At 53.6% G+C, this 27,623-nt stretch overlaps 1 protein-coding gene across 3 annotated transcripts; it reads left to right on the plus strand.

Annotated features, from left to right (window-relative positions):
• The first annotated feature begins 1,120 nt into the window (after nucleotides 1-1,120).
• On the plus strand, nucleotides 1,121-27,525 carry GPR68 (G protein-coupled receptor 68). 3 transcript variants are annotated; one of them, XR_009007637.1, is made up of 3 exons: nucleotides 1,142-1,230; nucleotides 8,907-8,971; nucleotides 13,961-14,437. XR_009007637.1 is itself a non-coding variant. In XM_057543703.1 (2 exons), exon 2 carries the CDS (start codon nucleotides 25,865-25,867, stop codon nucleotides 26,978-26,980), a length of 1,116 nt encoding a protein of 371 aa, XP_057399686.1. In that variant the 5' UTR covers nucleotides 1,121-1,230; nucleotides 25,767-25,864; the 3' UTR covers nucleotides 26,981-27,525. The 3 variants fall into 3 exon arrangements, 2 of the variants coding, with proteins under 2 accessions (XP_057399686.1, XP_057399685.1); XM_057543703.1 differs by lacking the exons at nucleotides 8,907-8,971; nucleotides 13,961-14,437 and adding an exon at nucleotides 25,767-27,525 and having other exon boundaries at nucleotides 1,121-1,230; XM_057543702.1 differs by lacking the exons at nucleotides 1,142-1,230; nucleotides 8,907-8,971; nucleotides 13,961-14,437 and adding exons at nucleotides 10,320-10,504; nucleotides 25,767-27,525.
• Nucleotides 27,526-27,623: the final 98 nt, after the last annotated feature.

Consider the following 27,623-nt stretch of genomic DNA (forward strand, 5'->3'; position numbering starts at 1 on the left):
CTCAGCAGTTGTGGCTCACGGGCCCAGTCGCTCCGCAGCATGTGGGATCCTCTCAGACCAGGGCTCGAACCCATGTCCTCCGCATTAGCAGGCAGATTCTCAACCACTGCGCCGCCAGGGAAGCCCTACCACTGTTTTTAATATGAATTATTTGTACATTTACATAAATTCATTTTTAATGACGGCTGTGTTTAACAACTGACTTGCACAATTCCGGGAAATTCACTAATATGCTCTCACAAGCCAGTACAGTCTGGCTGCAGCGCACCACTGGGAGCACCACATTTTAGGGATGGGCTGAAAAGGAAGAGACAGAAGACTGAGAAGAAGGGGCCAAGGAGGAGGACCGTCAGAGAGAAGAGCAGCTGGTTCGCAGAGCTGACCAGCCTAGCGGCTGCTGCTGTGCGCAAACCGTGTTCTTCGGCACAGGCAGACAGGGGCCACTTGGGCTGAGTCTGGAGGCTGGAAACTCTGCCCCAGGCTTCTCGCTCCTTCCATTTTCCCTGCTGGCCCTTCTCCACCGAGTAGAGCAGAAGGAGTGGGCCTGGGGCGGCTAACAGACCCGAGAGCCAGGGGAACCTCTCCATCTGTAAAGGGGGCAGAGGTCTCCGCAGGGCAGAGTGGACAGCATGAAGTCAGGCAGGAGCCTGGAGGGGCGGGGGAGGGGAGGTTCTGGCGGGGGGCAGGGGGCGGGGAGGGAAGGGAGGTCCTGGCAGGCCTGGGAAGAGGTGGGGGTCATGGCAGGACTCAGAAATGTCCTCCCCTTTCCAAGCTCTGGCTTTTGGGCCCAGCCCACTGAGGTCAAGTTCACCGAGTCACGTGGCAAACCGGCCACCTGCTTCCCCACCTCCCCTCCCCGCAGGAGGCCCCAAATAAGCAGGTGGAGAAGAAGCCTCCGGGCCCCTCCGTGTTCCCCACGGCAGAGCAATGGCCCTCAGGAGCCCTTCTGGAAGCTGCACCCTGCCCAGGCCGCTGGGGCCGCCTTGCTCCCGCCGCGGCCGGTTCGCCGCGAGCCTCCGCCCCTTCCTCCATCTCCAGGTGGCGGCGCGGCGGGGGGGCGAGCTGGAGCGGGAGACGGCGCGCAGGCCGACCGCGCCACGCCCCCGCCGGTCCCTGGTCCCCGCCGCCGCCGCCGCCGCTCCGCCGTCCTGCCCTCCCGTCCGCCGGCGTCGGGCTCAGCCGGGCCGGACGGAGCCGCGGCCTGGCCTCCGGCACCGGGACCCGAGAGAGGTGAGTGCGCCGGGCGGCTCGGGTGGGGCCTGGACAGCCGGCGGGCGGCGCAGGGGACCACCGACCTTCAGCAAGGCCGGGCCCGCCCCCTCCTGGGACAGAAAATTCAAAATCCAGTCTTGGATAAAGGCCTCTGGGGGGAATGGAGAGGGGGAAGGGCCGGGAGGGAGGTCCCTGTCATTCCAGGGTCCAAATTGATAGTGCTTTGGGGTCCCGCCTCGCAGAGGGTGTGCCGCAAGGGTGGCGTTTGGGGCGCTGCGGGCCAGAGGGGGCTGCCCTGCCCTGCCCAGGGCCCCTGGCGGCAGATCTCCAAGTCCAACACCGTCCAGGTCCCCTGGGGCCTTGCCCTGCCCCTGGGTACCAGCAGGCAGGTCCAGGGGAGAGCCCTGGGGGAGGAGTCCCAAGACCCAGTTCCAGGCTGGGCGCTTTCCTGGCTTTCCTGAGGGGGAGGAGGGTAGGGGGAACTCCTATCTACTGAACGCCTGCTGGTGCCTGGCGTTTCTCAGGCTTCGTCTCCTTTAACTGTCTCAGATGATCCCTCCATCCATTCTAGACCTTCAGCAAATGGGCCCTCAGCTCGGAGGTCGCCTCAGGTGGAGGGAGCTGTCTCTGCCCAGACCACTCACACTATAGCTGGGGAAACAGACTGTAATTCAAGAAGTAACTGGGGGGAGGTCCGCCTTGCTTCTCCTTCTTGCCCCAAAAGACTAAGCCGACTGAGGGAGCACCTGCCCCCAGCAGTTCACCCCTGGACTAGTTAGCAACCCCTACACCCCCACCATCAGTGCTCAAAGGGCCCCTTCTGTATCCACACACCAGTCACTAGGAGGATTCCCAGGATACTTGCTAGTCCCCTTGCAGGTTTCAGTTGAGAAGTCATCTCCTCCAGGAAGGCTACCCTGACTGCCCTGCTCTTGATCAGGTGCTTTTGTACGTTGAACTCCCACAGTGTGGCTCCTCCTCCCACATCATCCTCCAATCACAGCTGTTATCAGAGTATTGTGATTGCTGTGTCAATCCCAGTTTTCCCTTCTAAATTAGAGTTTCAAAAACTCAGCCATTCAAGTCCCATTTTATTATATGCATGATGTTTTTCTATGAATATTTTACTTTGGAGACTGGGTTACTGCAGAACCTCTATTCAGGGAATAGAAACTTGAAACTTGCCATCACTATTTTCCGATCTCCCCTGTGCTCCTCAACCGCTTCTTGGGCAGAGTCCATCACTTGTTTTGGTACCTTGGATACAAACCCTGATACCTCAGAATGACCCCTGGGGTCCCCAACTGAAGACAAAGAGGGTCTAAGAACCCACATTCTAAAGAGAGGTCAAGGCCCAAGGCCCCTCCTTCTTCTCCACTCCTCCAGGGCCTGGTTCCCTCAGTGTGTTGGGGACGGGAGGGAGAGGGACAGGAGTTTGTGCCCCATGATGCAGCCCGCCGCCACTGAGGTCCTCTTGCCCTGGCTCATCTCTTCTCACTGTCCAGCCTGCGCTGGCCCTGCGGCCCCGTGTGTGGTTCCTCAGGGGCACAAGGCAGAGCTCCTCAGAGGTTCGCTGCTGGCCAGATCCCTGACACGGGAGCCGTGGCTCCTGCACCGTCTCCTCCATGGCTCCTCGGCTCCCGCCCCCATCAGGCAGCCCTCCTGGGAGCTGTCAGCTCTTTGCCCCTCATCCACGCAGCCACATAACCCTGTATGACAGCTGGAGGGCGTGTAGGCCACTCGCTGTCCACTGGCTGCCTCCTGTCTCTCTCCAGGTTGCTTTTCTTCCTGTCCAAAAAGGCACACTGAGCCGATGAGCACATCCCTTGCCTAAGCAGACCCTGTGCCCTGGGCTCCTCTCCCTGCAGCAGCACCCTCCCCCCCAGCTCTAGGAGAATTCTGCAGAATCTCATAGCCAATCAGTGCTCACCTCAGATCCCAATTCCCACTGCCCCCTCCCCAGTACTGAGTGTGTGTGTGTGTGTGTTTGTGTGTTGGGGGTGGGGATTAGAATGGGGAGGTCCTGAAGGAGTGGTCAGACCCATCGCTGAGGGACGCTGCCTTCACCTGGACCCCAGTGGTCAACTCCAGGGCAAGAGGAAGAACCCCCAACTCATGGTTCTAGTATACTTAAATACACCTATTTTTAATAAAATTTTAATAGAAATTGTGATCTACTCCCAGAAGTGGAAAATCAGTGCCCCCTGCCACAAAAGGAAGGTAATTAAACAAATAAAAACAAGGAAAACCAAGCTGTGGTATGAAACTTTAATTAGCACCTGTTGCCTGCAGAATATGCCTGAGGCTGGCTCTCTAGGTTACAAAGGGAGATTAGCAAGAATTACAGTGGTGCTCGAGACATAATGGCACCCACCTGAGACTTTCTCCTTAGTGTGATAAAATGGATTAGGACAGAATTAGACTGGGAATAACAAACTTTATATGGCTAAACTGCTATCAGTCAGCACCTGCTGAGTGCAGAGCACCACACAGAGCCCAGAGCAATAAAGAACAAACCTTCATTTCATCCTGTGATGAAGGGTCACTTCCTCCAGGAAGCCCATCCTGATGCGCCCCTTTGTACAAGCCATACCTCCTGCTGTAAGGCTTTTCGTGTTTTATTATAATGGCATATTGGCTTCCACCAGGTCTGTCTCACTTCACTATCCAGGTACCCCCCGCAGGGCCTGGAGCACAGGTGTTGAATGAACAGATGAATGAATAATGAATGAATAACTAGGCTGACCTCCTTGACTTCGGTCCCACGGGGCTGCTTCCAGTAATGCCTTACCTTCCTCCTCCTCCTCCCTGTCCAAACCCCACACCCTCCATCCTTCAAGGCCCTGCTGAGGGTTCAGCTTCTCCAGGAGGCCTTGTTCAACCCACTGAGCCTGCCCTGAGCTCTCTTGCCCCTGAATAGTCCCTCCCTGGCTGTGCCTATGCCCAGGGGACATTCGGTTCCAGGGTCCAGCGTGTCCCCACACGTCCAGAAGGAAAGCAGTATGGGTGACACCACAGGTACTCAATAACTACCGTGGAGTGACTCAACATAGTGCCTCCTTCAAGGATGCGGCTGTGTTGGGTCTCGGCAGCGGTATTGAGTTCCCTGTTGCTGCTGTAACAAACTACCACAGACTCAGAGGCTTCAGACAACACAAGTTGATTATCTTACAATTCTGGAGGTCAGAAATGGGATTCCTGGCTGAGTTCCTCTATGGAGGCTGTAGGAGAAAATCCATTTCATTGCCCCTTTCACCTTCTAGAAGCCGCCTGCATTTCTTGGCTCAGGGCCAACTTCCATCTTCAACAATGGCTGGTGTCTCTCACCCTACATCATTCTGACGCTCTCCTTCATCTGCCTCCATCTTTCACCCTTGTGATGACATTGGGCCCACCTGGATAGCCCAGGATAATCTCCCTATCTCCAGATCCTTAACTTCATCACATCTGCAAAGTCCCTTTTCCCATGTAAGGCAACGTATTTACAGGTTCCACGGATTAGGACATGGGCATCCTTGACAGAGGCCATTATTCTGCTACCACAACAGCTGTCCCGTGGTAGTCTGAGGGCACTGTGGCTGGTGGTATATTAACAATAGCTGACATTTACCGAGCACTTACGCTGGGCCAGGAAATGTTGGGAGCACATTACACAACATTCTGTGAGGTAGGTGCCATTCTTATCAGCCTCACTTCACAGATGAGGCCCTAAGAGGTTAAACAACTTGGCAAGTGGCAGAGCTGGGGTTTGAACCCCGGCTGTCTGGCTCCAAGGAACATCTCCTAATTTTGAGGCTACACAGCTTCTCTGGCACCATTATACCCCCAGGACACTAGCCAACAGCCCGGGAGCAGGCCAGGCAAGTTCTGAAGCCCAACACAGAGGGAGAATTTTCGCCAAGATTTTCTGGGTGAGACCCCATATAGGCTACGAATTGTTTGCCAGTCATCTCTCATTTCAGCCCTTTCTCACCATCCTACCACCCACACCCCATCAGAGGCACCTAAGCTTATCCAGGGAAGCTGAAGGGAGCTTCCAAGTGTTCCTTTTAGGGGCTCCAGACAAGTAAGTCTGGAAGAGTTCAGGGAACCTGAGCCGGAGGGGCACACATAAGGCTTCCACAGGCACTGGATGAAGAGGGTGTCCTAACATTTAGTGAGCACCCACTAAAGGTGGGCATAGTTGTAAGAGATTTATTCTTATTAACTCATTTAATACAACAACCCTGTGAGGTACTGTTGTTATCCCCATTTCACAGATCAGGAAACTGAGGCACAGAGAGGTCATGTGACTTTCTGAGGTCACACAGCCAGTGCGAAGAGCCACGATTTGATCCATTCTCCATAAGCAAGAGAACCAAGGAAGAGGCTGGTCAACCCCAGCCTGGCCTGGCGCGCCTGACTTTAGTCAGCCAAGCCCTCTTTTGTGCCTTCCCAGCATAACCTACTGTCTTTGCACGTGCTAGGCTGGGCTCCTGCTTTCTGTGTCAACCAGATTTATATTTCATTCTTACACCGATCTCCATTATTAACCCCATTTTCAAGAAGAAACTGAGCCCCCGAGAGGCTGAGTAACTTGCCAGAGCTCTAACAACCAGAGCACAACAGATATGGGATTTGAACCCAGAGATTCAGATGCTACTGCAACTCCCAACTGCCTCAGCCTGAGAAGCCCAGCCTGAAGTCCTCCTCCAGGAGTCCGCAGCCTAGCCAGGAACACGACACGGGTTCCCCAGCTCTCCAGGTGTGTGTGCTCATGCTTCACCTGGACTTGAGCTCAGAGTTGCCTGCCTTTGGGTGTCCACCTTAGTCACACTCTGTCTGAGAGCCCACAGATTATCTGAGTGGGAGTGGAAACATTGTGGCGTTAGTCAGGTCGGTCGTCTGATTAATCAGCTCAGGCCCGAGCCTGCTGGAGTGTGGTTGATGCCAGAAAAGATAATTTTCAGAAAAACCAGCTCCTTGTTGCCTGAAACCGTCGTGGGAGTTGCTTGACTCAGCAGTGGCAAGTATTTCTCAAAAAGAAAATTGTCCACCTGAATGAGGAACTAGGAAGCACTCGGTAACAGGAAGTCCAGGACAGGGGAATCTGCAAGAGGAGGCCTGGGGCGAGCGGTGCCAGAGATGAGCTGGCGCTGGAGCCGAGTGAGGAAGTAGGGACTCATTCCATCATTTGGGGGATAAGGAGAGATTTCCTGTGAGTCTGGCCAGCTGTGCTAATTGGAAGAATGAACTGGAAAAACAGTAGTGTTTTAAAGTAGATAATCTGTATGCCTTGTGAAATATGCACACATCCTTCCATTAGTGTGAGTTCGCCGTGAAGATGCATCTGGCGACATCCACTTCTGCATCAGTCAGGGTCTCTGCAGGAAGCAGAGGCCGCTCAGGCGCGGTGACTGGGGAAAGGTTAACACACAGATGGTTTTCAAGGGTGTGGGTAGGGTTAAGGGAACCAACGCAGGATGGTGCAGCACCTCGGGACTAGCATCTCTGGAGAGCTGTTACTGGCCCCAGGCCTGGAGGAGGAAGCGGGGAGAGAAGAGCAGGAGAGAGATTCCAACAGGAGCAGATGACTCCAGTAAAGAGAGGCAGCCAGCTGGAAGCAACACTGGCTGGGGGATAAATACACCCCCAGCCCCACTCCCCAGCCATCCTCTGATCCCAGGGAGTGCTTCCCCTTGGCCAAACCCAACAGAAGCCAGAGGGCAAGGGAACCCTGTGATACAGTCAGTAGAGTAGGTGGAGAAGGGCGAAGAGTGGATCTGGGTGGGTCAATAAAAAGTCCTCCACACACTTCTAGCCTGAGGCAACAAGCTCTTCCATCCTTTCCATCAGCTGCCATTTCTGAGCCCCTGCTGTGTGCCTCCTCAGGCTTGACACCGGGAAAATGCAAATGCCAAGACCAAAAACCCACAAGAGACTGGAAAAGAAGAAATGGACATAATTGTCACTTGCGCTGGGTATGGAGAAATTCTGACCACATCTCCGGAGCCCAGCCCAATGTGGGAGAGGATTTCTGTGGGCGAGAAAGACAGTTATTAGTGCAGCATTTCAAATCAGCATTCCATGAGCATGGGCCATAATTTACCATTCTCTAGGTCCCGAAAGGTTCTGGAAAACGATACATGCTTCATGTTAACTAAATAAGCTGTTTGTTGTTTATATGGCCAATGCCAGATTTTGTTACAAATTCTGCTGGCCCTGCCAAGGACTGGACATCTTGACACCAAGAAACACAGCAAAGTCTAGCCAAAAGGTGACTTTGCAGGCAGTGCAATGAATCTCTTTGCTTCTCCAAATCTAGCATTTTCTTAGGAAGAACATAGCCAGAGATGCCAACGCTCTATTCCATAGGCCAATTCTGGATCTTTAAGGAAGTGGTATAGGTACCATGCTGTTCCGTCCCTAAAAAATGGAGTGTCAGTCAAAATAGAGTTTGTTTTAATTGAAGACTGTTTAGACTGTGGAAGGTTCTAGATATGTTTGGACATCGGTAAACAGAGACTGTGGGCTAGAAAAAGAGAGGCAGGGAGAAAGGAACACCAAGTACTGCCATACGGCCCCAAATCCAGAGGCCACCACCTGATAGGTTACAGTGTGTACGGGCCCACCCTTGGAACTGTGCAATGTGGCAGCCCTGGCAGGATTCACTTGGTAATAAACTTTCTACACGGCAGGCACTGTACCCCTGAGAGTCCGAATCCTGGATCTAGCAACTGATGATGGGCTTTAACACCCCACTTCTTTCCGGGAGGGATAGGATGAGGTAGAACATAATTGCTGCAGGAAGCAGCTTCGTGGCTGGGACTCCATTCAAGTCCTGGCTCAGACACTTAGAACTGAGTGGCCTTAGGCAATTCACTGAACCTCAGTTTCCTGATCTGCAAAATGCAGAGAATAAAACTGCAGTAAACATTCAAAAGATAAGAGCTATATATAAAAGGGGATTTGGAGTGCACAATAATAACAGCTAACATCTGTTGAACCCTAATAAGTGCTGGGTGTTGAACTAAGGGCTTTATTTGATTTAACTCATGCAATCATCTCAACCTCTTTTTTTTAACATCTTTATTGGAGTATAATTGCTTTACAATGGTGTGTTAGTTTCTGCTAACAAAGTGAATCAGCTATACATATATATATATATATCCCCATATCCCCTCCCTCTTGCGTCTCCCTCCCACCCTCCCTATCCCACCCCTCTAGGTGGACACAAAGCACCGAGCTGATCTCCCTGTGCTATGCGGCTGCTTCCCACTAGCTATATTTCCGTGTCCCCATTTCACACACAAAGAACCCGGCACAGAGAAGTTAAGGGATTTGTCCAAGGTCACCCTACTGGCAGGTAGCAGAGCTGAAATTCAAACTCCGGAATTCAGGCACTCTGGATTTGGTCCAAGCCAAACTCTTAACAACTACTTTCAGTATGGCAATCTTTAAAAAGTATCTGTGCATTTTTATGGCATGAGTATAGTTAATCCAGAAAACTCCATTTGTGAAGGTTTTGCAAGAAGGAGGAATTTCAAAATGAGGACCAGCAGAAGAGGCCGATGCAGCCTCTGAGAAGAGCCTGCTGGGAGGTTGCTGGGCATGTGCCCAACAGGAAAAGCAAAATGCCCTGCCTCCCCCTGTTCCCTCTGCCTCTCCTTCCAGGGTATCTTCTGCCCTCCTGCCCACTGTCCATTTCCTTCCAGAGACTCACCTAGCAGCCACGTCACAAAGTGCGGAGCTTTGAGGCGCCCAGAGGAGTCAGCAGAAGGTGAGCCATCAATCTGCCTCTTTACCTTCCTACCTGCACTCCAGCCGCCCTCCAGCCCTAACCCCCAACCGTCTGTCCTGACAACCAGCCACACAAGCTTCTGCAGACTCCTGCAGCGCCCAGTCCGACACTCGCTTCGCAAACAGGAATAGGGCGCCTGGCTCTGAGCCCGGCACTGGACCCGGAATGAGGGTCCTGTAGAGGGGTAGCGGTGGGCCAGTGACCCCAGTGGGCAGTGCAGAGAATGCTGGGAAGGGAGCTCAGGGACCAGGGAGGGGGCTCAGCACAAATTGCCTGGGACAACCAAGAAGGCTTGATAGGGGAGGTGACTTTCACGTCTTAAAACTGCGGCAAGAGTTCTGGAGATGGGGGCAGGAGGCCTTTTGAGTGGAGAGGGACACAGGAGGTAAGATGTGCAGACGTGAAAGAGCAGAAGGTGCTGGGGGTAGAGCAAAGGGTGGCTTGGGATAGGATGCAGGTGGTGATGAGGGCTCTGGACTCACCTGCTTGGGTTTGGATCTCATTGCCTCTACTTATTACCTGTGTGACCTTGGGCAGGTTACTTGACTTCTCTGTGCCTCATTCCCCCATGTGTAAAATGGGGATAATAATAGTATGCTGAAGATCAAATGAGTTCATGCATTTAAGTGCTTAGAACAGCGCTTGGCACACAGTAAGTACTCAAACACTCAGAGCTGTGACTATCATTAGTGTTTTTGTCTGTGAGCTTGTGGGGCAGAGGGCCCTAAAGCCTCCTTGCATTCTCAGCAAAACCGTTAGGAGGTCCCCTGTGCTGGCCCTGGCCACCTCTGCTGCAGGCCCACTCAGGCCTTGGAAGGCACCAGAGCAAGGATCCAGGAGACAGCAAACCTAAGTGCAGACCCACCTCACTGCCCGTCACCCCCTCCCCCCACCCCCGGGCCCGGCACTGAGGTCCAGCAACGGGGAGAGGCGGAGAGAGGCCCTGACAGCAACAGGACACTGCATCTGCTGAGTGGCTACTGATGTGCTGGTGCTGGGGACACAGAGGTGAACGGTACAGAGAGGTCGCTTCATGGACTCTCCTTACCTAGAGGTTCTGGATGTGGCTGGAGAAGGACCCTGGTCCTTTTGCAGCCAGGCCCAGAGTGAGCCCACACTGACAGCTCCGGAGCCTGTCCCCGGGACCTGGGAGAGCTGGACCTCCAAGCCGGGTCTGCGCTGCTTTCGGCGGCTCTTCCTGGCCGGCGCCTGGCCTGTGGACTGCGGTCACAGCGAAAGGCAGGGCGCTGACGGGCGGGGCTGGGTGTGCCGGACGCGGACGGGAGGAATGGGGGGAGGGGGGCGGGAAGCGGGGCACATTGTGGCTCCGTGCTCCGAAGAGGAGGAGGGGAGTCTGGCCGGGAACCGGGCCGCCAGCGTCCCCAGACCCCCCCTCCCCGCCGGCAGCCCGAGGACGCGGTGTCCACCCCGCTCGCCGCGCGCCGGCCGTAGGAGGGACGCGGGCGACGCGCGGGGTGACTGCGGCCGGCGCCTCGGCCTCTCGCCGCGCAGGTACGTGCCCCCCCCATCCCCAGGGCCAGTCCTCTTCCTCTCGCCACCATGGTGGGGTCCCCAGCGCGCGTGCGGGCAGCGGCCGGCCCTGGTCCCCCGCATCCAGCTCCGCGCCTTCCCCCGCGCGGCCCCGCCAGCACGCGGCGAGGGGGCGGGCGCCCGGCCCCAGGTGCGCGCGGGGCGGGCGCCCGGAGCGGGCCCCGCAGGTGCGTGCCGGCGGCGGGCAGGCGCGGCAGCGGCGAGGCGGCCGGGCGGGATGTCTCCGCCTGCGGTTGCCGCCGGGTTTAGCAGCCACCCCCTTGGCTGGCTCCGTGGCCACCTGGTAATTACTTCCCTTACCCCCCCGCCCAAAAAAAGTCAGACAGCAAACTCTTCTCCTCGAGCTCGAAGGCACAGGTGATCCAGAGATGCCGTGTGGGCCAGGCTTTTCCTTCCTTGCCCCAAATCTGAACGGTCCCTCTCACACGAAGGGCAGCTCATCAGGCACAGGGCGGGATTACAGGGGCCAGAATAAGACCCCCTGCCACCGAGGGAGGGGAAAGCTTCCGTGACTGGACAGAGGAGCGCCGGGTGGGGTGGCTGGTTGGCAGCCCACTCCCCTCCACCCCCGCCCCGCCTGCAATCAAGCGGTCCCAGGTAATCCTGGAGCTGGAGAACAGAGAACCGCGCGGGAAGGCTCTTTGGGGTTTAGCGGTGGGCCGAGGAGAATGCGCTGACTTGGAGCCAGAGGCTGTGTGGCTTTGGGCAGGTCACTTGCTGTGGCTGGGCCTCTGTTAAATGGAGATTAATACTGGCCACGCCACTTCACAGAGGGCTTGTGGGACAAGATATGTGAGAACGGTCTGAAACTCTACAAAGCTGAGATGATATGGTTAGGTTTGGCTTCAACCTCCATGCCCACCAACACACATAAGCTTTCAAAAGAAAGAATGAGGGAAAAGAATTCCTGAGCCTAACAGAGGAAGCACGGCTGGAGCAATGTGGATGCTTTAGACTATATAGATTAGAGTATCTGCACTCGAGAGCCTAGTTCCAGAACCAGATGGCCTGGGTTCAAATCTGGACTCTAACACCTAGAGCTATTACCTTGGGCAAGTCACATACCCTCTTTTAAGCCTCAGTATCACCATCTGTGAAATGGGCATGATAATAGAGTATACCTCCTAGAGCATGAGATCATGCAGGTAAAGATCTTGCCCTAAAAGCCTTGCAGTGCCCCGTAAATATTAATTCTGAGTATTCTTGTTATTACTATTATGTTGCACCCTTCTGGGTACAGGACACTGTACCCAGTGGGTCTAAGACTGGTCTAACAGCAAACAAAGAGTGAAAAACAGAGTTTCATCTTTCCTATCTGGCTGGTCTCAAACAAGATACCTTACCTCTCTGACCCTTAGTATCGCATGGGAAAAATGGAGACTATTACACCCATCTCACACAGTGTGATAAGCCTTCATGTGATTTTGGAGAAAAAAAAAACTTTTGGGGGCTTCCCTGGTGGCGCAGTGGTTGAGAGTCCGCCTGCCAATGCAGGGGACACGGGTTCGAGCCCTGGTCTGGGAAGATCCCACATGCGGAGTGACTGGGCCCGTGAGCCACAACTACTGAGCCTGTGCGTCTGGAGCCTGTGCTCCGCAACAAGAGGCCGCGATAGTGAGAGGCCCGCGCACCGCGATGAAGAGTGGTCCCCACTTGCCACAACTAGAGAAAGCCCTCGCACAGAAGCGAAAACCCAACACAGTCAAAAATAAAATAATTAATTAATTAATTTTAAAAAAGTGCACTTAAAAAAAATTTAAAAAAAAAAAAAAAAAAACTTTTGTTCCAGTTATCTTTTGTTACATCACAAACCACTTCAAAAGATAGTAGCTTAAAATAGCTCAGCGGTTCTGCTCATGAATCTGCAATTTGGTCAGGGCTTGGTGGGGATAGCTTATCTCTACTTGCAGCATTAGCTGAGATGACCCAGCTGGGGCTGGAGGGTCTTTCTCCAAAATCACACACTCGTGTAGTAAGCCAGTTGACCCTGGCTGGCAGCTGGGGCTGTCGCCCAGGGTCTAGGTTCCTCTCAATGTGGGCCTCTCTGAGGCTTCTTGGGCTTCCTCACAGCATGGCACCTAGGTTTCAAGAGCAACTATCTCAAGAGACAGGAAGTGGGAGCTGCCAGTCTCTTTAGACCTGGACTCAGAAGCTGATACAGTGTGGCTTCCACTTTATTTTATTGGTCAGGTAGTCACAGAGCCCACCTAGATTCAAGGGGAGGGGACTTATACCCCACCTCTCCATGAGAAGATTAGCAGACAATTTCCAACCATCTTGAATCCACTACAACTCGAAAGCCTTTCCTTTTGCTTTTTTTTTTTTTCTGGGTGCCATGGTAACAAATTAATTAATCTTGGCAGAGGACATAGGTTTTCTCCTAGGAGAAGACCAGCAGAGATACAAATATCCATGACTAGGGCCTTATCGCAGAGCTTGTTTGGTCAGGATCTGTTTCTGTGGGTCTGATTCTGGGCTGAGGGAGCAGGCGTGCTACATGGCAGCTCCTCTAGTGTCTGTTTTCTTGGAACCTCTGAGGCTTCAGTCATCAGCTCTGCCAACCCCATGCCTTTCAAACAAGAGGGAGAAGCCAGAGAGTAATTTGAATTCAGAAAACTAGATTTTAGCAGGTGGCCCAGGCTGAGCGTAATGAGCGTCTCTGTAGCTCTTACTCACTGGAGAAGTCTGTTTCTCAAGAGGGTTGCTGCCCGGGTGTTTGGAGTGATTGCTGTCAGACATTATTCGGTTATTAATTGATGGGTTGGAGCACTCTGGGGCTGGAGGCAGGAGGCTGGTGGGGGTGGCAGGTGGGGAGGGGGGTTGCCTTGGCAACCTTGGGGCCTGTGGTTCGTGCCCTGGCCTCAGAGCAGGAAGGATGCCCCAGACAGCTCAGACCTTCTCAGACAGACCACAGAGTCTCCAAAGAGATACCAAAGTCTGTCAGGCTTCTGCTGTAATGCATTTTCACACATGGCCACCCACCCACATGCCCTCAGAGTCAACAACCCTCTTCCTGTTGCCTCATCCCATATCCTGACAGCCTCCCCCAGTTTGTTAGCTCCTAACTTCAATTTCAGCCACGTGGGCCTTCCAGGCGGGCTGCAGAAAGCAATGGAGTTTAGATTCATTTACTTATTCAAATGTTCAACACGTTTTTGTTGTGCAGTTTGGGCCAAACCACCTTCTCTCCGACAGAGAACAAAATAGGCCCAGCTCCTCCTTCCTCATGGAGCTTAGTGTCCGGAGGGGGAGATGGGCATTGACACACAATCATACAAATTTCCATGCACTGCATTGAGAATTATTAAAATACAGTTAATTCAGACCTTGACTTGAATCCCAGCGCTGCCACTTGCCAGCCGGGTGACCCTTGGTCTCTTCGGTGGTAAAGCTGGGATAATAATAATTTCCTTGCAGGATTGCTGTGAGACCTCATCAAGGCAGCTTATGGAAGCACAGTGCCTTGTACGTTGCGGTAGCTCACAGCATGTAAGCACCCACCCCCGTGCCCTTGTCCAGTGCCATTTGTCATTCGGATCTCACGGGCCACCTTCAGTCTGTATGAAGAGCCCTGGTTCCAGCTCCCTGGCCAGCTTGAGACTTCTGAGCGGTGAGGCCTGTGTGTTTGATCGCTGTGGCTGCCAAGATGGGAAGATGCAAGCAGAGGTCAGAGTGGTACAATGTGAGATGGACTCAGTCTGCCACTGGTGGCTTTGAAGATGGAAGGGGGTCCACAAGCCAAGGAATGACAGAAACGTCTAGAAGCTGGAAAAGGCAGGGAAATGGATTTCCCCCCATACCCTCCAGAAGAAATGGAAGCCTGCTGACACTTTGATTTTAGCCCAGCGAGACCCACTTTTGACTGCCAGACTGTAAGATAAGAAATGTGTGCTGTCTTAAGCTGCTAAGTTTGTGGTGATTTGTTTCAGCAGCAACAGGAAACTAGTCAAGAGCCCTGTCTGTGGAGTCAAACAGCTCTGCAGTCTCCCTGCTGTGTGACCCTAGGCAAGATGCTGGTGCCCTCTGAGTCTCATTGCCTTGCCTACAAAATAGGGTTGAGGTGGGGGTTAAAACAGGAAACATTTGGAAGGCACTCAGCACATGCTCCCAAAATGGCAATGACTTTGCTCCCTGATCCCAAGTTGCTCCCACCTCTTCTCTGACACCACGAGGGAGGGCAGCAGTGCCAGGCACTTTGGGAGGTTCTCTGCTGGTCCTCCTCTGGGTTCTTAAAGCCATCCTAATTCACACCTGGCCACCTTGGAATTTGCAACAATGCGCGCCTTGCATCGGCTCCTCTGACGGAGGTGCGTGCTGATGTGTAAGGCCTGGGAAGGCCAAGGCCAGCGTTCAATGTGCAAGTCAGTGAAGGTCCCTGCGGTCAAACAGCAGACGGCTCATGATAGGCATTTCTTGTATTTGTCAGAGCCCTTTGGGACCCCCCAAGGCCTTTACCCCAACTAGCCCCAACTCAGTAGAGTACCTGTGGGGAATACAGTAGGACACCATAACAAACGTCCTACCAAGTTGGCCTGCCCATCCTTCACCCTCTCTAGGGAGACTCAGATGGTGGGGCAGGACATTCTAGCCCGAGGGAGTGGTGTCATCACCGGCACCGCCGCCACCGTCCTAGTTCATCCTAGTTTCTAGTCCTTCCTTCCCATTTTAGATTAAAGAAAAAAACCTTAGCACCAAAGTAGAGCACAGTAAGGGTGCTCTTTTCTCTTCCTGAGTGGGCATTTCACAGAGGACCTGGGCTAGCCGATTCAATGTCAGCTTCCTCTCTCCATCTGCAGTTCCAAAGGCCCAATAGGAAGGGAGGTGGAGGGGGGTCCCTGGCCCTGGGGAAAGGGGGGGACACAGTGCCATCAAGTGGTTCCCACAGGTATCGATGCTGATGGTGTAGACAGCCTGTGTGTGCGAGCCCTGTTAGGCTGGGCCGCCCTGTACAGAGAACCAGGGGTGTGCTCTTTGGTCGGTGTGTCCCGGGGGTAGCCAGGCATTCACCACTGAACCGATCCTGCACTCCTCCCCGCACAACTCCTGTCCTTTCATATGACATCGGGGAGAGCCCACAGACTTCTACACTCGGAAATAGCCTCTGGGGCTTCCCTGGTGGTTCAGTGGTTAAGACTCCGCTCTTCCACTGCAGGGGGCACGGGTTCGATCCCTGGTTGGGGAACTAAGTTCCCGCATGCCGCGCTGCACGGCCAAAAAAAAAAAAAGAAAAAATAGCCTCTATGTCTACAGGCACCACTGCATTGTAACAAGGCGGAGGCTTCTGGTGCAGCTGACAGAGGAGCATTTGCTTGGAGGCCCAGGCCCCACAGAGGGGGATTTTCCCTGGGCCCCCTACCAAAACAGCCCCCGGTCAGGACTGTAGTGATTCACTCTCTGGAGAAGATGAAACCACAGATCACCCAACAAAACAGGGACAATGCACATCCTCAGTGACCCCCACTCATGGTGGACGTTGGCTTCCTGGCTCTAGCAACGTTCCGACAGCCAGCTTCCAAGGGGACAACTTGGAGGGAGGAGGTTAAGCCGAAATAGCTCCGCAGCCGATTTGGAGAATCACGGCTCTATCATTTAGCTGTAAGACCCTATCTAGAGCCTTTGCCCCTTTGGACCTGAGTTTCCCCATCTGTAAAATGAGGAGGCTGGGCCAGGTAACCTCCAGGGGTCCCGTCGGCCCTGCTGTGCTGAGGGAGTTTAGGAAACAGTCCTGAGAGCCAGAAGACCCCGTGAGGCCACAGCCCCGCGCTTGCTCCCCGCTCTGGGCCACGCTGTTTAAAGACACTGATGCTCGCCTTACTCACGACCCAGAGAATTCCTCTGATGCGAGAATTCCTCTGATGCCGCAGCTCTGTTGGTCTGCAGAACAGGACCCACCCGCCTCCACATCAGTGCTTCTCCTCCTGGCCGCCCTCTGGAATCGCCCAGAGAGCTTTTAAAAACACTGGCGCTGGCACCTTGTCTCCAGAGAGTGTGATCTAATTCGTCTGGGGTGGGGCCTGGGCAACGGTGTTATTTTTTATAAGCACCCCGGGTATTTGCTAATGTAGTTGTGACCCACTGACCCAGATGTTGGCTGCTAGCGGCTGACGGGTGACTGCCCGGGGGTGGGAGTGGAAACAGCTTCCCCTGCCCTTGCTGGTGTACCATTGCTCCTGTGTCCATGATACTTTCTAGTTATCTGAGTGTCAGCCTGTCTGGCTCAAGTCAAGATCTCTGGCTCAGGGGTTCAACATCCTGTACCTCCTGGTGTCTTGTAGGTGCTCAAAGGTGGTTGGATGGGTAGAATCAGCGCACCCCGCTCCTCCTGCATCCCCCCAAGTCCCTGGGGTCCCTGCCCCTAATTCAGGCTTTAGCACTCCCCGCAAGGTCTGGGGTGTGTGGAAGGCAGGCCCGGGGTGCCTGGAGGAAGCTGTCCCACCGCCCTCATCCTCTGGCTGGAGAGCGTTCCTCACAGCCACCCAGCCTGACACCAGATCTGAGTTCACATGATTCTGCCTCAGCTCAGGGATGGGCAGCCTCCAGCTGGGATTTTCTAGTCTGAGCTGGGAGGCGTGGCCAGCGGGAGATCGCAGGAGGGAGAGCTTGGGTCCTGGCTGGAGGTCACCCGAGGGGGGTCCGCCAGGGCTGGGCCAGGGGCGTTCAGTCTCCTCCCCGGGCCTCTGCGAGCGAGCGAGCACTGGGAGGAAGCCGGCTCTTTGAGGTTTGAGGGCAGAGCTTTGGCGGGCGGGCAGAGTCGGAGAGGACTCAGATCCCCTGAGGCTGCTGCCCCCTGTCTGCTCCTCCCTCACCTGGCGGCAACCACAGTCCCCTTCCTGGGGTCCGGACCCTGAGCAGGCGGGGGTCAGTCCAGCTGTTTCCAAACAGGATCATGACCCGTGAGCGGCCCAGGAAATCGATTTAGCAGCTCACGCCCTTAAGAAAGACAAACTAGAGTAGAATGGTCAGAGTGCATGGCAAGTGGTAGGGTAAGTACTGCTCTGGGTCTACGTGTGTCTGTGTGTGTGGTGTCTCTTTGTGCTCGTTACAATGACAAGTGCGTTCCTCACTGTGGTCTGTGGTCAAAAGAGCTCAAAGGCAACGAGTTGGTGCCTAGAAGCCTGGGTTCTGGATTCAGATCCACCCCACTTACTGTATGAACTTGAGCAACTAGGTTAGCCTCTCTGGGCTTCAGATTCTGTGAAATGGGTTCACAGTGTCAGCCCCATCGACTCACAGCAACTTTGTGAGCCCAGGTGGGATTGAACTCTGAGACCTTTATAAGGGCTTTAGAAATGAGATTGTCTCCTTCCTGTTGCTGGATTGAGGCTATTTAGGGGAAAGCTGGGGACTAAGGGGAAAATGCAGCCTGATTCTACTCCCACCCCAGAGGGAAACATCAACAGCCTCTGAAAAGGGTACTTTTAGGAAATGAAACAGCCCTGTTTAAAGCGTGGTTAAACACGCTGAGGAAACTCCCCAGCTCGGCGTGCTGGGGGCCCCCCCTGAGCAGGGCCGCCCGGCCAGTGACTAATTGTGTGCGTGCCAGTGTGCCACCACTGGGAAGAGACGGGTGACAGATTGAACCACTGTTTATGCGGCCGCTGAACGGCATTGGGCACCTCTACCTTCTGGTTTGGAATGTGCAGGCGGCTCCCAGCTTGAGGTAGAGGCCCTTCATGCCTTTGGGAGCTTAACTGCTCTTGGACGTTCCAGTCCTTGGGGTCTCTATGCTGATGGGCGTTTGTCTAACAGTTTTGCTCTTAGTGTTGTGCTGCTTCCTGTGAAGTCTCTCGGTTTCTTAGCTGGATGATAAAATGAGGTAGATGCAGCAGCTCTGTGTTCTGATTCTTTGCCCCAATCCCCTCCACCTTGGGGATCCCAGCACCGGGCACACAGTAGGTTTTCCTCCATGGGTGGTGAGGAAATGGTTGACCTGACAGGTGGATCGGGCTGGCCCAGGCCCAAGCCTGGTGGCCTTGTGGTGGCATATGTATGGACTGGAGCCTGGCAAAGCCTGGAGGTGAGGGTGGTCGCTCTGTAACACCTGTGATGAACAGAAAGATAGCATGGTGTGAAGGAAAGCATGGACCAGTCTGAGTTCAAAACCTGGCCTACATCATAGCTGTGGAATTGTTGCCGAAAGCTCAGCTTCTCCATACACCAGAGCCGAATCGAATCTTGGAGACAGAGTTTTGGGTGAAGTAGAAAAGGATAGATTTATTACTTTGCCAGGCAAAGGGGGACCCTGGGTGAGGGGGGCGGGGGGAGGGTCCCACCTCGAAAAACTATGTGTTCCAGTCCCAGAGGATCTGATGAAGGGTTTTATAGCAATGGTTCAAGGGTGGGATCTCTGACAAGATTAGGGTGTGTGTAGGGCCTACACTCCTTTAATCTTATCTCAGGTGGTTGGTCTCCTAATCTTGATAAGCTTCTCTGGTCCCTTTAATTTTGTCTCAGGTGGTTTCTTGGCTGCTCCTCCCTTGATTAGCAACTGTTCCAATCTGCCCTTTGGAACTCAGGGAAGGTCATGGAGGCTGGAGTCTTGTCTACAAGAAACAGGGCACAAAAAAAAAGCCTCCATGCCCGGGAACCCTGCAGGGCCTCACTTGGTTTCAGAATCTTGAGCAGCCTCAGTTTCTTCATCTGTAAAATGGGCACTGGTAAGAGTAGTGTTGAGAGAGAGAATGAATGTGCAAAAACGTTCCTGGCATGTGGAGGGCTCTCACTCGGTATGGCTTGGTCCTTCCATCCCATCTACGTTTTTCCATTTATAGAACACTTTGCACCCACTGTGCCTTTGATTTGGGGGAGCAAGTTTTCTGTGGACAGCAGGTAGAGAAGGGACATTCCTGGCAAGATGTGGTTTCCATGGAGGGGTGCCTGTCCTCAGGGAGTGGCAGAAGGGAGAGCTGGTTGTGATGAGGCCCGGGTGAAAAAGCAGGACCCTCTGCGACCAGCTCAGGCAGCTTAAACAGATGCCAGGTGGCTGGAGAGGAGGCCACAGTGATTCCTCCCTCTCACTTTTCTGTTTCTATTAATAATATTTCCATTGTCCCAGCACCCAACCTCAAAACCCCCCACCCATCCATCCATTCATCCATCCATTCATCCGTCTATCCACCTACCCCCTCATCCTTCCATTGACTCATCTTATTTAGCCACCTACCCATCCATCCATCCACTCATCCACCCACCTACCTCTTCACACATCCATCCATCCAATAGATAATTTGGGGGAGATTATGAGGACCAAGCACTGAAGAACATCTCAAATTTGTCCCTGATTGTCCCCATCTCCTTCTAATTAGTTGGCAGTTTCTATAGCTATTTGTTGTCCCCTCTCTGGCCACGCCCTCCTCACACCTAGCTGTTTGTGCCAAGCTACTTTCAGTTCCACACAGGTGCCCGTTCGGTCTCTCTGGCATTTGGCCTGTTGCACGCACTGTTTCCACAGGCAGAAACTCCCCTCTTCCCTAGCTGCCCTTCCCCCTTCTTCTGGTCTTCGAGTAAAGTGCTGCTCAGGAAGGCTTTTCTAGCTGGGTTAGTTCACCTCCTATGAACTCCCTTAATGTCCTGTACTCTCCCTGGGAGCTAATCCTCTCTTTTCTTCTCCCCTCTCCCATGAGACTAAAAGCAACTTGAATTACACCAGGGGCCAGTGTCTAGTACAGTGCCTTCCATATAATAATAGACACTCAATAAGTATTTGCTGTAACAACAAATAAGTCAATGAGTAGATGGATGGATGGACAGATGGATTGATGATTGGAGAGCCATTGAAGGATTTGAAGCAGGAGTGATTAGGTTAGGTTTTTGTTTTAGAGGATGGCTTTGAGGGTGGTGAGGCGGAGACAGGGAATCCCATAGGAGGCCGTGCACTGATTCTGGGGAAGAAGTCTTGACCAAGCCAATCTGGGGCACTGGGGAGGGAGCTAAAGAGGAGGAGACGGATGTGGGAAATATTTAGGAGTTGAAAATGGTAGAACTGAGTAATCAAGTGGATGCTGTGGACGAAGAAGAGGGAGGAAGCTGAAGGCCAGCCATCCAACATGAGTGACTGGGCAGGAGGAGATGCTACCTCCAGGAACAGACTAGTGGAGAAAATGATGAAAGCAGGGTGGGCCTCACAGAGCATGCCCTGTGCAGCGGGAGGAAGCTGGTTCTGTCAGCCTTCCACCTGGAGGTGGGGAGGACGTCTGGGGGTCATCAGAGTGTTGACGGCATTGAAACCACAGAGGCAATGCCACGTGTTTGTGTGTGTGTGTGTGTGTGTGTGTGTGTGTGGAGTGAAAAGAACAAGCCAGCTTTATTTTATTTTTTTAAATGTTTATTTATTTATTTTTAATTTATTTGGTTGTGTCGGGTCTTAGTTGCAGCATGCGGGACCTTTAGTTGTGGCATGCAAACTTCTTAGTTGCGGCATGTGGGATGTAGTTCCCTGACCAGGGGTCGAACCTGGGACCCCTGCATTGGGAGTGCAGAATCTTAGCCACTGGACCACCAGGGAAGTCCCCAAGCCAGCTTTAAATGCGAGTGGGAGGGATGCCCCCAGCACCCACCTCACACGGCCTTGAGTGGCACTGCTTTGTGCATGTGGCGTTCCTGTCTTACAAGATCGGAGGCTCCCTGAGGGTGGGAGCCATTTCTTCTTTATCTCTAAGTCCCCCATGTCCGGCCGGGTGCCGTGAACAGATGCTCCATGGATACTTGTGGAATGAAACCGGGAGGTGTGGGACTGTTGGACAAGCCACTCCATCCCTCTGGGCCTCAGTTTCCTCATCCCTAAAATGGGGGAGATCATAGGGCTGTTGTGAAGATGGGACCAGAGGGCAGATGTGAAATGCTGTGTAAACTGTGAAAGATCTTGCAAATACAAGGTGTGAGTACCGTGACACACGCAGTCACTTGTCTTGAGAGCCCGAGTCAGGTTGTTGATCTCCCACAAGGGCTGCGTTCTGGTTCTGCCCAGCAGCTTCTGCCGGGTCTTAAGTTCCCCTTCCAGGCACCTCTGTGCTCCAGCCTGGGAACTCACGTAGGACACTTGATCAGGAGTGAAACCCCAGAGCCTCTAGACCTGTGAATGCTTTGCTATTCAAAGTGTGGTCCATGGCCCGGGGGCACCAGCATCACCTGACGGCTGGTTGCAGATTCTCAAGCCCCACTTCAGATCCACTGAGTCAGAAACTCTGGAGATGGGCCTTCGTAATCTGTTTCAAGAAATCCTCCAGGTGACTCAGATGCATCTAAGTTTCAGAACTGCTTCTTTAGAAGCCCGAAAACCTCTTTTGGTTCCAGTGTGAACACAGGAGGTGTTTTCATCTAAATGTCGTATGTGTTTCTTCTTTGCCCTGAAGACTTGAGTATTTCTGACTTTGCTTGCCGGAATTCGCTTATCGTCGGCCTGGGAAAGAGGAACGGTCACACCAGCCCCGCCTCACACATGCGTGCACTCAGCACTAGCAAACAATAGGCTTCTGCCACGTGACTCTCAACAAATTCCTAAGACCTGACAGGACGTGTTTTCACTTTGGTTTCCTTTGCCTGATTTTGTTGGTGCCTGGGAGCCTGTACTGATGAATGAATTTTTATCTTCCTGTGGGTAGATTTTATGTGGACTGCGGAGAACCCGAGGTAAATTCAGAGACACGGACGTCCTGGGTGGGTGTCCCTGGGGGACCGCTCAGGTGTGGGCCTGGGATCCAGGCACAGGAGGGCTGGCAAGAGGAGGACAAATGGGACCAAATTTTGACTCGCGGGGCTGTGCAGAGTTTAGGGGTCACAGGCCTCAACTGCCCCTTCGCCCCTTCCTCTCACCATCAAAACATATAAAGAAAAACACAAAAAGCAAAAAACAAGAAAACACCCTTGTGCACTGTTGGTGGGAATGTAAAATGGTGCAGCCCGCTGTGGAAAACAGAATGCAGTTCCTCAAAAAATTAAAAATAGAGCTGCCATATGATCCAGCAATTCTACTTCTGGGTATATACCCAAAAGAACTGAAAGCAGGGACTCAAGTAGTATACCCATGTTCATAGCAGCATTATTCATGATAGCCAGAAGGTAGAAACACTGACAAATAAATGGAAAAACAAAACGCAGTCTATACATATAATGGAATATTATTGAGCCTTAAAAAGGAAGGAATTCTGATATATGCTCCTACATGGATGAACCTTGAGGACGTTATGCTAAGTGAAATAAGCCAGCCACAAAAAGATAAATTCCGTGCGACTCCACTTATATGAGGTACCTAGAGCAGTCAAATTCATAGAGACACAAAGTAGACTGGTGGTTGCCAAGGGCTCGGGGGAGGGAGGATGGGGAGTTAGTGTTTAATGAGTACAGATTTTCAGCAGGGGAAGCTGAAAAAGTTCTGGAGGTGGATGGTGGTGATGGCTGCACAACAGTGTGAATGTACTTAATGCCACTGAGCTGTACGCTTCAAAATGGTTGACGTGGTAAATTTTATGTTATGTATATCAAACCACAATTGAAAACAACAACAAGAAGCACCTCCCTCCACCACCAACACTGAAATCCGGGCCTGTATCCTGGAGAGGATGGGGAGGTGAGCCCTCCTAGGAGTCCTCGTCTTCCAGGGACTGAGAGGTTGCGGGGAGGCTCAGGTGGGGACTAGACGTGGCAGGGAGGGGGGACTTGGAGAAAGGAGACCTGGATTCTAATGCCCATGCTTCCTTCCTTAGACCGGCTTTGGGCAAGTCACTTCCCCTTTCGAACCTCAGTTTCCTCATCTGTAAAATGGGGACGTGGCACTCACTTATTCATTCTAGAAGTACTCAGGAGAGCCTGTGACGTGCCAGGCACTGTGCAAGGGGCACAAGGCCCTCCTGGAATTTACATCCTCGTGGAGGAGACAGATCCTCAACAAGCAGACAAGTAAGCACACAAGAAAAATCTCAGACACTGATGGGAGCTCTGCGGAGCCATGAAACAGGAAGGTGTGATGGTGATGGGGGAGGGGCTGCTTTAGTGGGGTGGTCAGGGAGAGCCTCACAAGGGGGTGGTGTTTAAGCTGAGACCTGGTGGCAAAGGAGCAGCCTTGAGGTGGAGGTGGAGGTGGGGACAGGGCAGGGGGCAGCACTCCAGGAGAGACTGGGGCGAGGCCAGGTGACGAGGCACAGAAAGCTGGCCAGTGAGGCTGGAGTGTGGTGGCAGCAGACAAGGTAGGGGGAGCTGGGGCCGGATCACGTTGGGTCTTGTAAGAGTCTGGGAGTTTTACTGTGGGTGTGATAACTCACTGTGAAACCGTCTCAGTGGGTTTTAAACAAGGAAGAGGAGGATCCAGTTTGTATTTTGGAAAGATTGCTGTTGGTTGCCTGGGGGATAATGGTCAGGGGCGTGAGTGGGAGCACTGGGGTGGGGGAGGCTTGGCCACGGAGAGAGCCACAGGGAGTCCAGGTGAGAGGGGGCAGCTTTGGGCCAGACCCATCTCTCGCCCATTTTAGAGACTCTTACGAAAGCCACAGGACCCTTTTCCAGGAAAAATGCACATACTTAAATATTTACAAGTTTGAGCATGTGATTTCGGGGGAAGCCCTCAAGTTTATCCTCCATGAACCCCAGGACAGGAACTGCTGGGCTGGAATATCTCTGGGCCCCTTCCCAGAAGGCTCTGCCAACTTCCAGGCTGAGCCCGGGCTCTGGTGCCTACAGGGCCAGTCAGGAGCCAGCAGGAGGGAGGCTGCAGAGGGAGGGACCCTGGTCAGCAGGTGACGAGACGCTGTTGGTTGTGGAAGGGGTTTCCCGTCTGGTCTGTGAGTCCCAGCTTGACTATGGTGAAGAGACAGCAAAGGGCAAGATTGATCTGCTAATACCACAAAACAACTTAATGCAGACCCCGTTCATTTGGAATTTGCAGCCATACAGACGATGCCTTCTCAAGGTGGGTGAAAATTGGTTCTTAGGTGGGGTGAAAATAATCTTAGATATTATAGTGATTTGTCATCCTCCAAAAGCCCATGATACATAAACAGATATGAAATACATCTGGGATATTAAAATTTCATGGGGGCAGGTGGTTAGGGAAAAAAATGTCTAAAAAGTCTCCTTGGAAGGATGATTACAAACAACAACAGCAAAAAAGTTAATTTAGACACAGTGAGATTTTTCATCTGAGCCGGAAGTGTTAAATCAATAGAGCAGCTCAGTCCTTTCATTTTGATATATTAATTTATAAAGTAGGCCTACAACAAAAAATTTTTATTCTGTCTTGTTCAAATGTATTTGTATATATAGCAATAGCATTTTCTTTGTTAAATTCTCAACAATGTGAACTTTTCACTAATGTGAGTAAGACTACCATCTTTTATCCTGCCTCATTGCCTTTGGAAAAACAATAACATGCATTTTGACATATTTTGTGTGGCCCTGATACTGATCCTGAGGGCAGGTGTTTTTAATCCTCATTTTGTTTGTTTATTTATTTATTTATTTATTTATTTATTTATTTGTTTAGTGGTCTCGTGGCACGGCTTGCAGGATCTTAGTTCCCCAACCAGCGATTGGACCCAGGCCCCAGCAGTGAAAGCGCCGAGTCCTAACCACTGGCCTGCCAGGGAATTCCCATATCCCTATTTTATGGATGAGGAAACTGAGGCTAAGAAAGTGTAAACGACTTGCACAGCCTGTGAGCAGCTGACCCTAGCCGGGTGCTCATGTCTGTCGGTGCCTGGCCCCCTGTGCTAGGTTCCCAATTCCACGGAGGTGAGGTAGCAGTGCCCTGCGGGAAGCTTAGCCTTTTTTCTTGCCAGAGCACAGCAGGATGTGGACCAGGCTGGGCCTCTATCGTGCTGTATGGAGAGGCCCCGAGGAGAGGCTGAGGCCTCAGAGTTTACTGACCTGGTACATTCCTGTGAGCAAGTAGGAAAAATGTGAATGGTGCTGAATGCTACAGAAGAGAGTGGCTAGGGCCCTCACTGTTATGTGGGTTGGGATTGTTCTTCACCTTGAGCTTCCCTTGGAGCTTCCCTGGAACCAGCTCCAGGCCTTGCTTGCTGCACCGAGGGACCAGGAAAGTAAACAAGGGACAGGACGCCAGGGAAGGGGGATGGGGAGACATAAATCACATTTCAGCTGAGTTGGAGTTGGTTGGCTGGATCATCTTCTAAGTTAAGTGAGGCACTTAGAAGAGTGCCTGACATACAGTAGGTGCTATATAAATGTTATAGCTCCTCTTATCCTAAGCCTTTCCACCTTTGACTTTCAGGGCCTTACCCATCACCAGTGAGGCCCAGCCTTTGCTACAGCCTGAACCACATCCTAGAAACAAGATGGCGGTAGAGAGACTGGTGCATTCCTGAGCCCATGAGGGGTGAGGCCCCTCCAGGCCCAAAGATGGGGAACGTCACTGGAGACAACGGCTCGCTGAGCTGTGCCATCGACCACACCATCCACCAGACGCTGGCGCCGGTGGTCTATGTCACGGTGCTGGTGGTGGGCTTTCCAGCCAACTGCCTGTCCCTCTACTTCGGCTACCTGCAGATCAAGGCCCGGAATGAGCTGGGCGTGTACCTGTGCAACCTGACAGTGGCCGACCTCTTCTACATTTGCTCGCTCCCCTTCTGGCTGCAGTACGTGCTGCAGCACGACAACTGGTCCCACGGCGACCTGTCCTGCCAGCTGTGCGGCATCCTCCTGTACGAGAACATCTACATCAGCGTGGGCTTCCTCTGCTGCATCTCCATCGACCGCTACCTGGCCGTGGCCCATCCCTTCCGCTTCCATCAGTTCCGCACCCTGAAGGCCGCCGTGGGAGTCAGCGTGCTCATCTGGGCCAAGGAGCTGTTGACCAGCATCTACTTTCTCATGCACGAAGAGGTGGTGGAGGACCGGGACCGGCACCGCGTCTGCTTCGAGCACTACCCGCTCCAGCCCCGGCAGCGCAGCCTCAACTACTACCGCTTCCTGGTGGGCTTCCTCTTCCCCATCTGCCTGCTGCTGGCCTCGTACCGGGGCATCCTGCGGGCCGTGCGCCGCAGCCACGGCACCCAGAAGAGCCGCAAGGACCAGATCCAGCGGCTGGTGCTCAGCACCGTGGTCATCTTCCTGGCCTGCTTCCTGCCCTACCACGCGCTGCTGCTCGTGCGCAGCCTCTGGGAGTCCAGCTGCCACTTCGCCAAGGGCATCTTCAACGCCTACCACTTCTCCCTCCTCCTCACCAGCTTCAACTGCGTGGCCGACCCCGTGCTCTACTGCTTCGTCAGCGAGACCACGCACAGGGACCTGGCCCGCCTCCGTGGGGCCTGCCTGGCCTTCCTCACCTGCACCAGGACTGGCCGGGCCCGGGAGGCCTACCCACTGGGCACCCCCGAGGCCTCAGGGAAGAACGAGGAGCCCAACGTGCTGACGAAGCTCCACCCGGCCTTCCAGACCTCTCGGCCACCCGGAGCGGGAGGGTCCCCAGCGGGCGGACTGGCCTAGCTGCGTCACCCCGTCACCCGCGTGCGGGGCGAAGCCAGGCCTGAGCTTGCTCGACGGCTGCTGCCCACTTGGCCAAGGCAGGTGCCTCTGGCTGCTGGAGGGGACGATGGACCTGGGCCACGGGGCCCTGGGTCTGGGCCGCAGCACAACCTCTCTGGCTCCAGGGAACCCGCTGTGGCTGCCGAGTCCGACGGGGCTGCTTGTTGAGTGTGGGGATGAGCTCCGACGGCGCATGGGGGTCGTCCGCCGCCAGCTGGGCGGCTGGTGGGAGGAAGACCTGCTCACCTCCAGGAGGTTTGCAAAGAGAAGCTCTGGTGGGGGACGCAGAGTGTGAGGACATGGAGAGAGGGGCCTGGGAGATGAGAGTGGGTACCTGGGGGCACACCTGCCAGGGCCTTCCATGCCTTTGTCACCGATGATACCGGTCCAAATGCACCGTTGTAATCGGGGGAGGTGACACACGAAAGTATATTGTCATCATTCATACTTGAGCCTCACTCCACGAAGGGGTGGGAAGGAAGATGAGTGGGCCCGGAGGTTGGATGGGGAGAAGGAATGTAGGGAGGGGTTTGGGGCACTGGGAGTGTGTGTTTGTGGGGGACAGTGGGGGAGTAACAGGCAGCGGAGAGACACCAGATACAGC

Source organism: Balaenoptera acutorostrata, chromosome 3, assembly GCF_949987535.1.
Source record: "Balaenoptera acutorostrata chromosome 3, mBalAcu1.1, whole genome shotgun sequence".
Classification (NCBI taxonomy): domain Eukaryota; kingdom Metazoa; phylum Chordata; class Mammalia; order Artiodactyla; family Balaenopteridae; genus Balaenoptera; species Balaenoptera acutorostrata.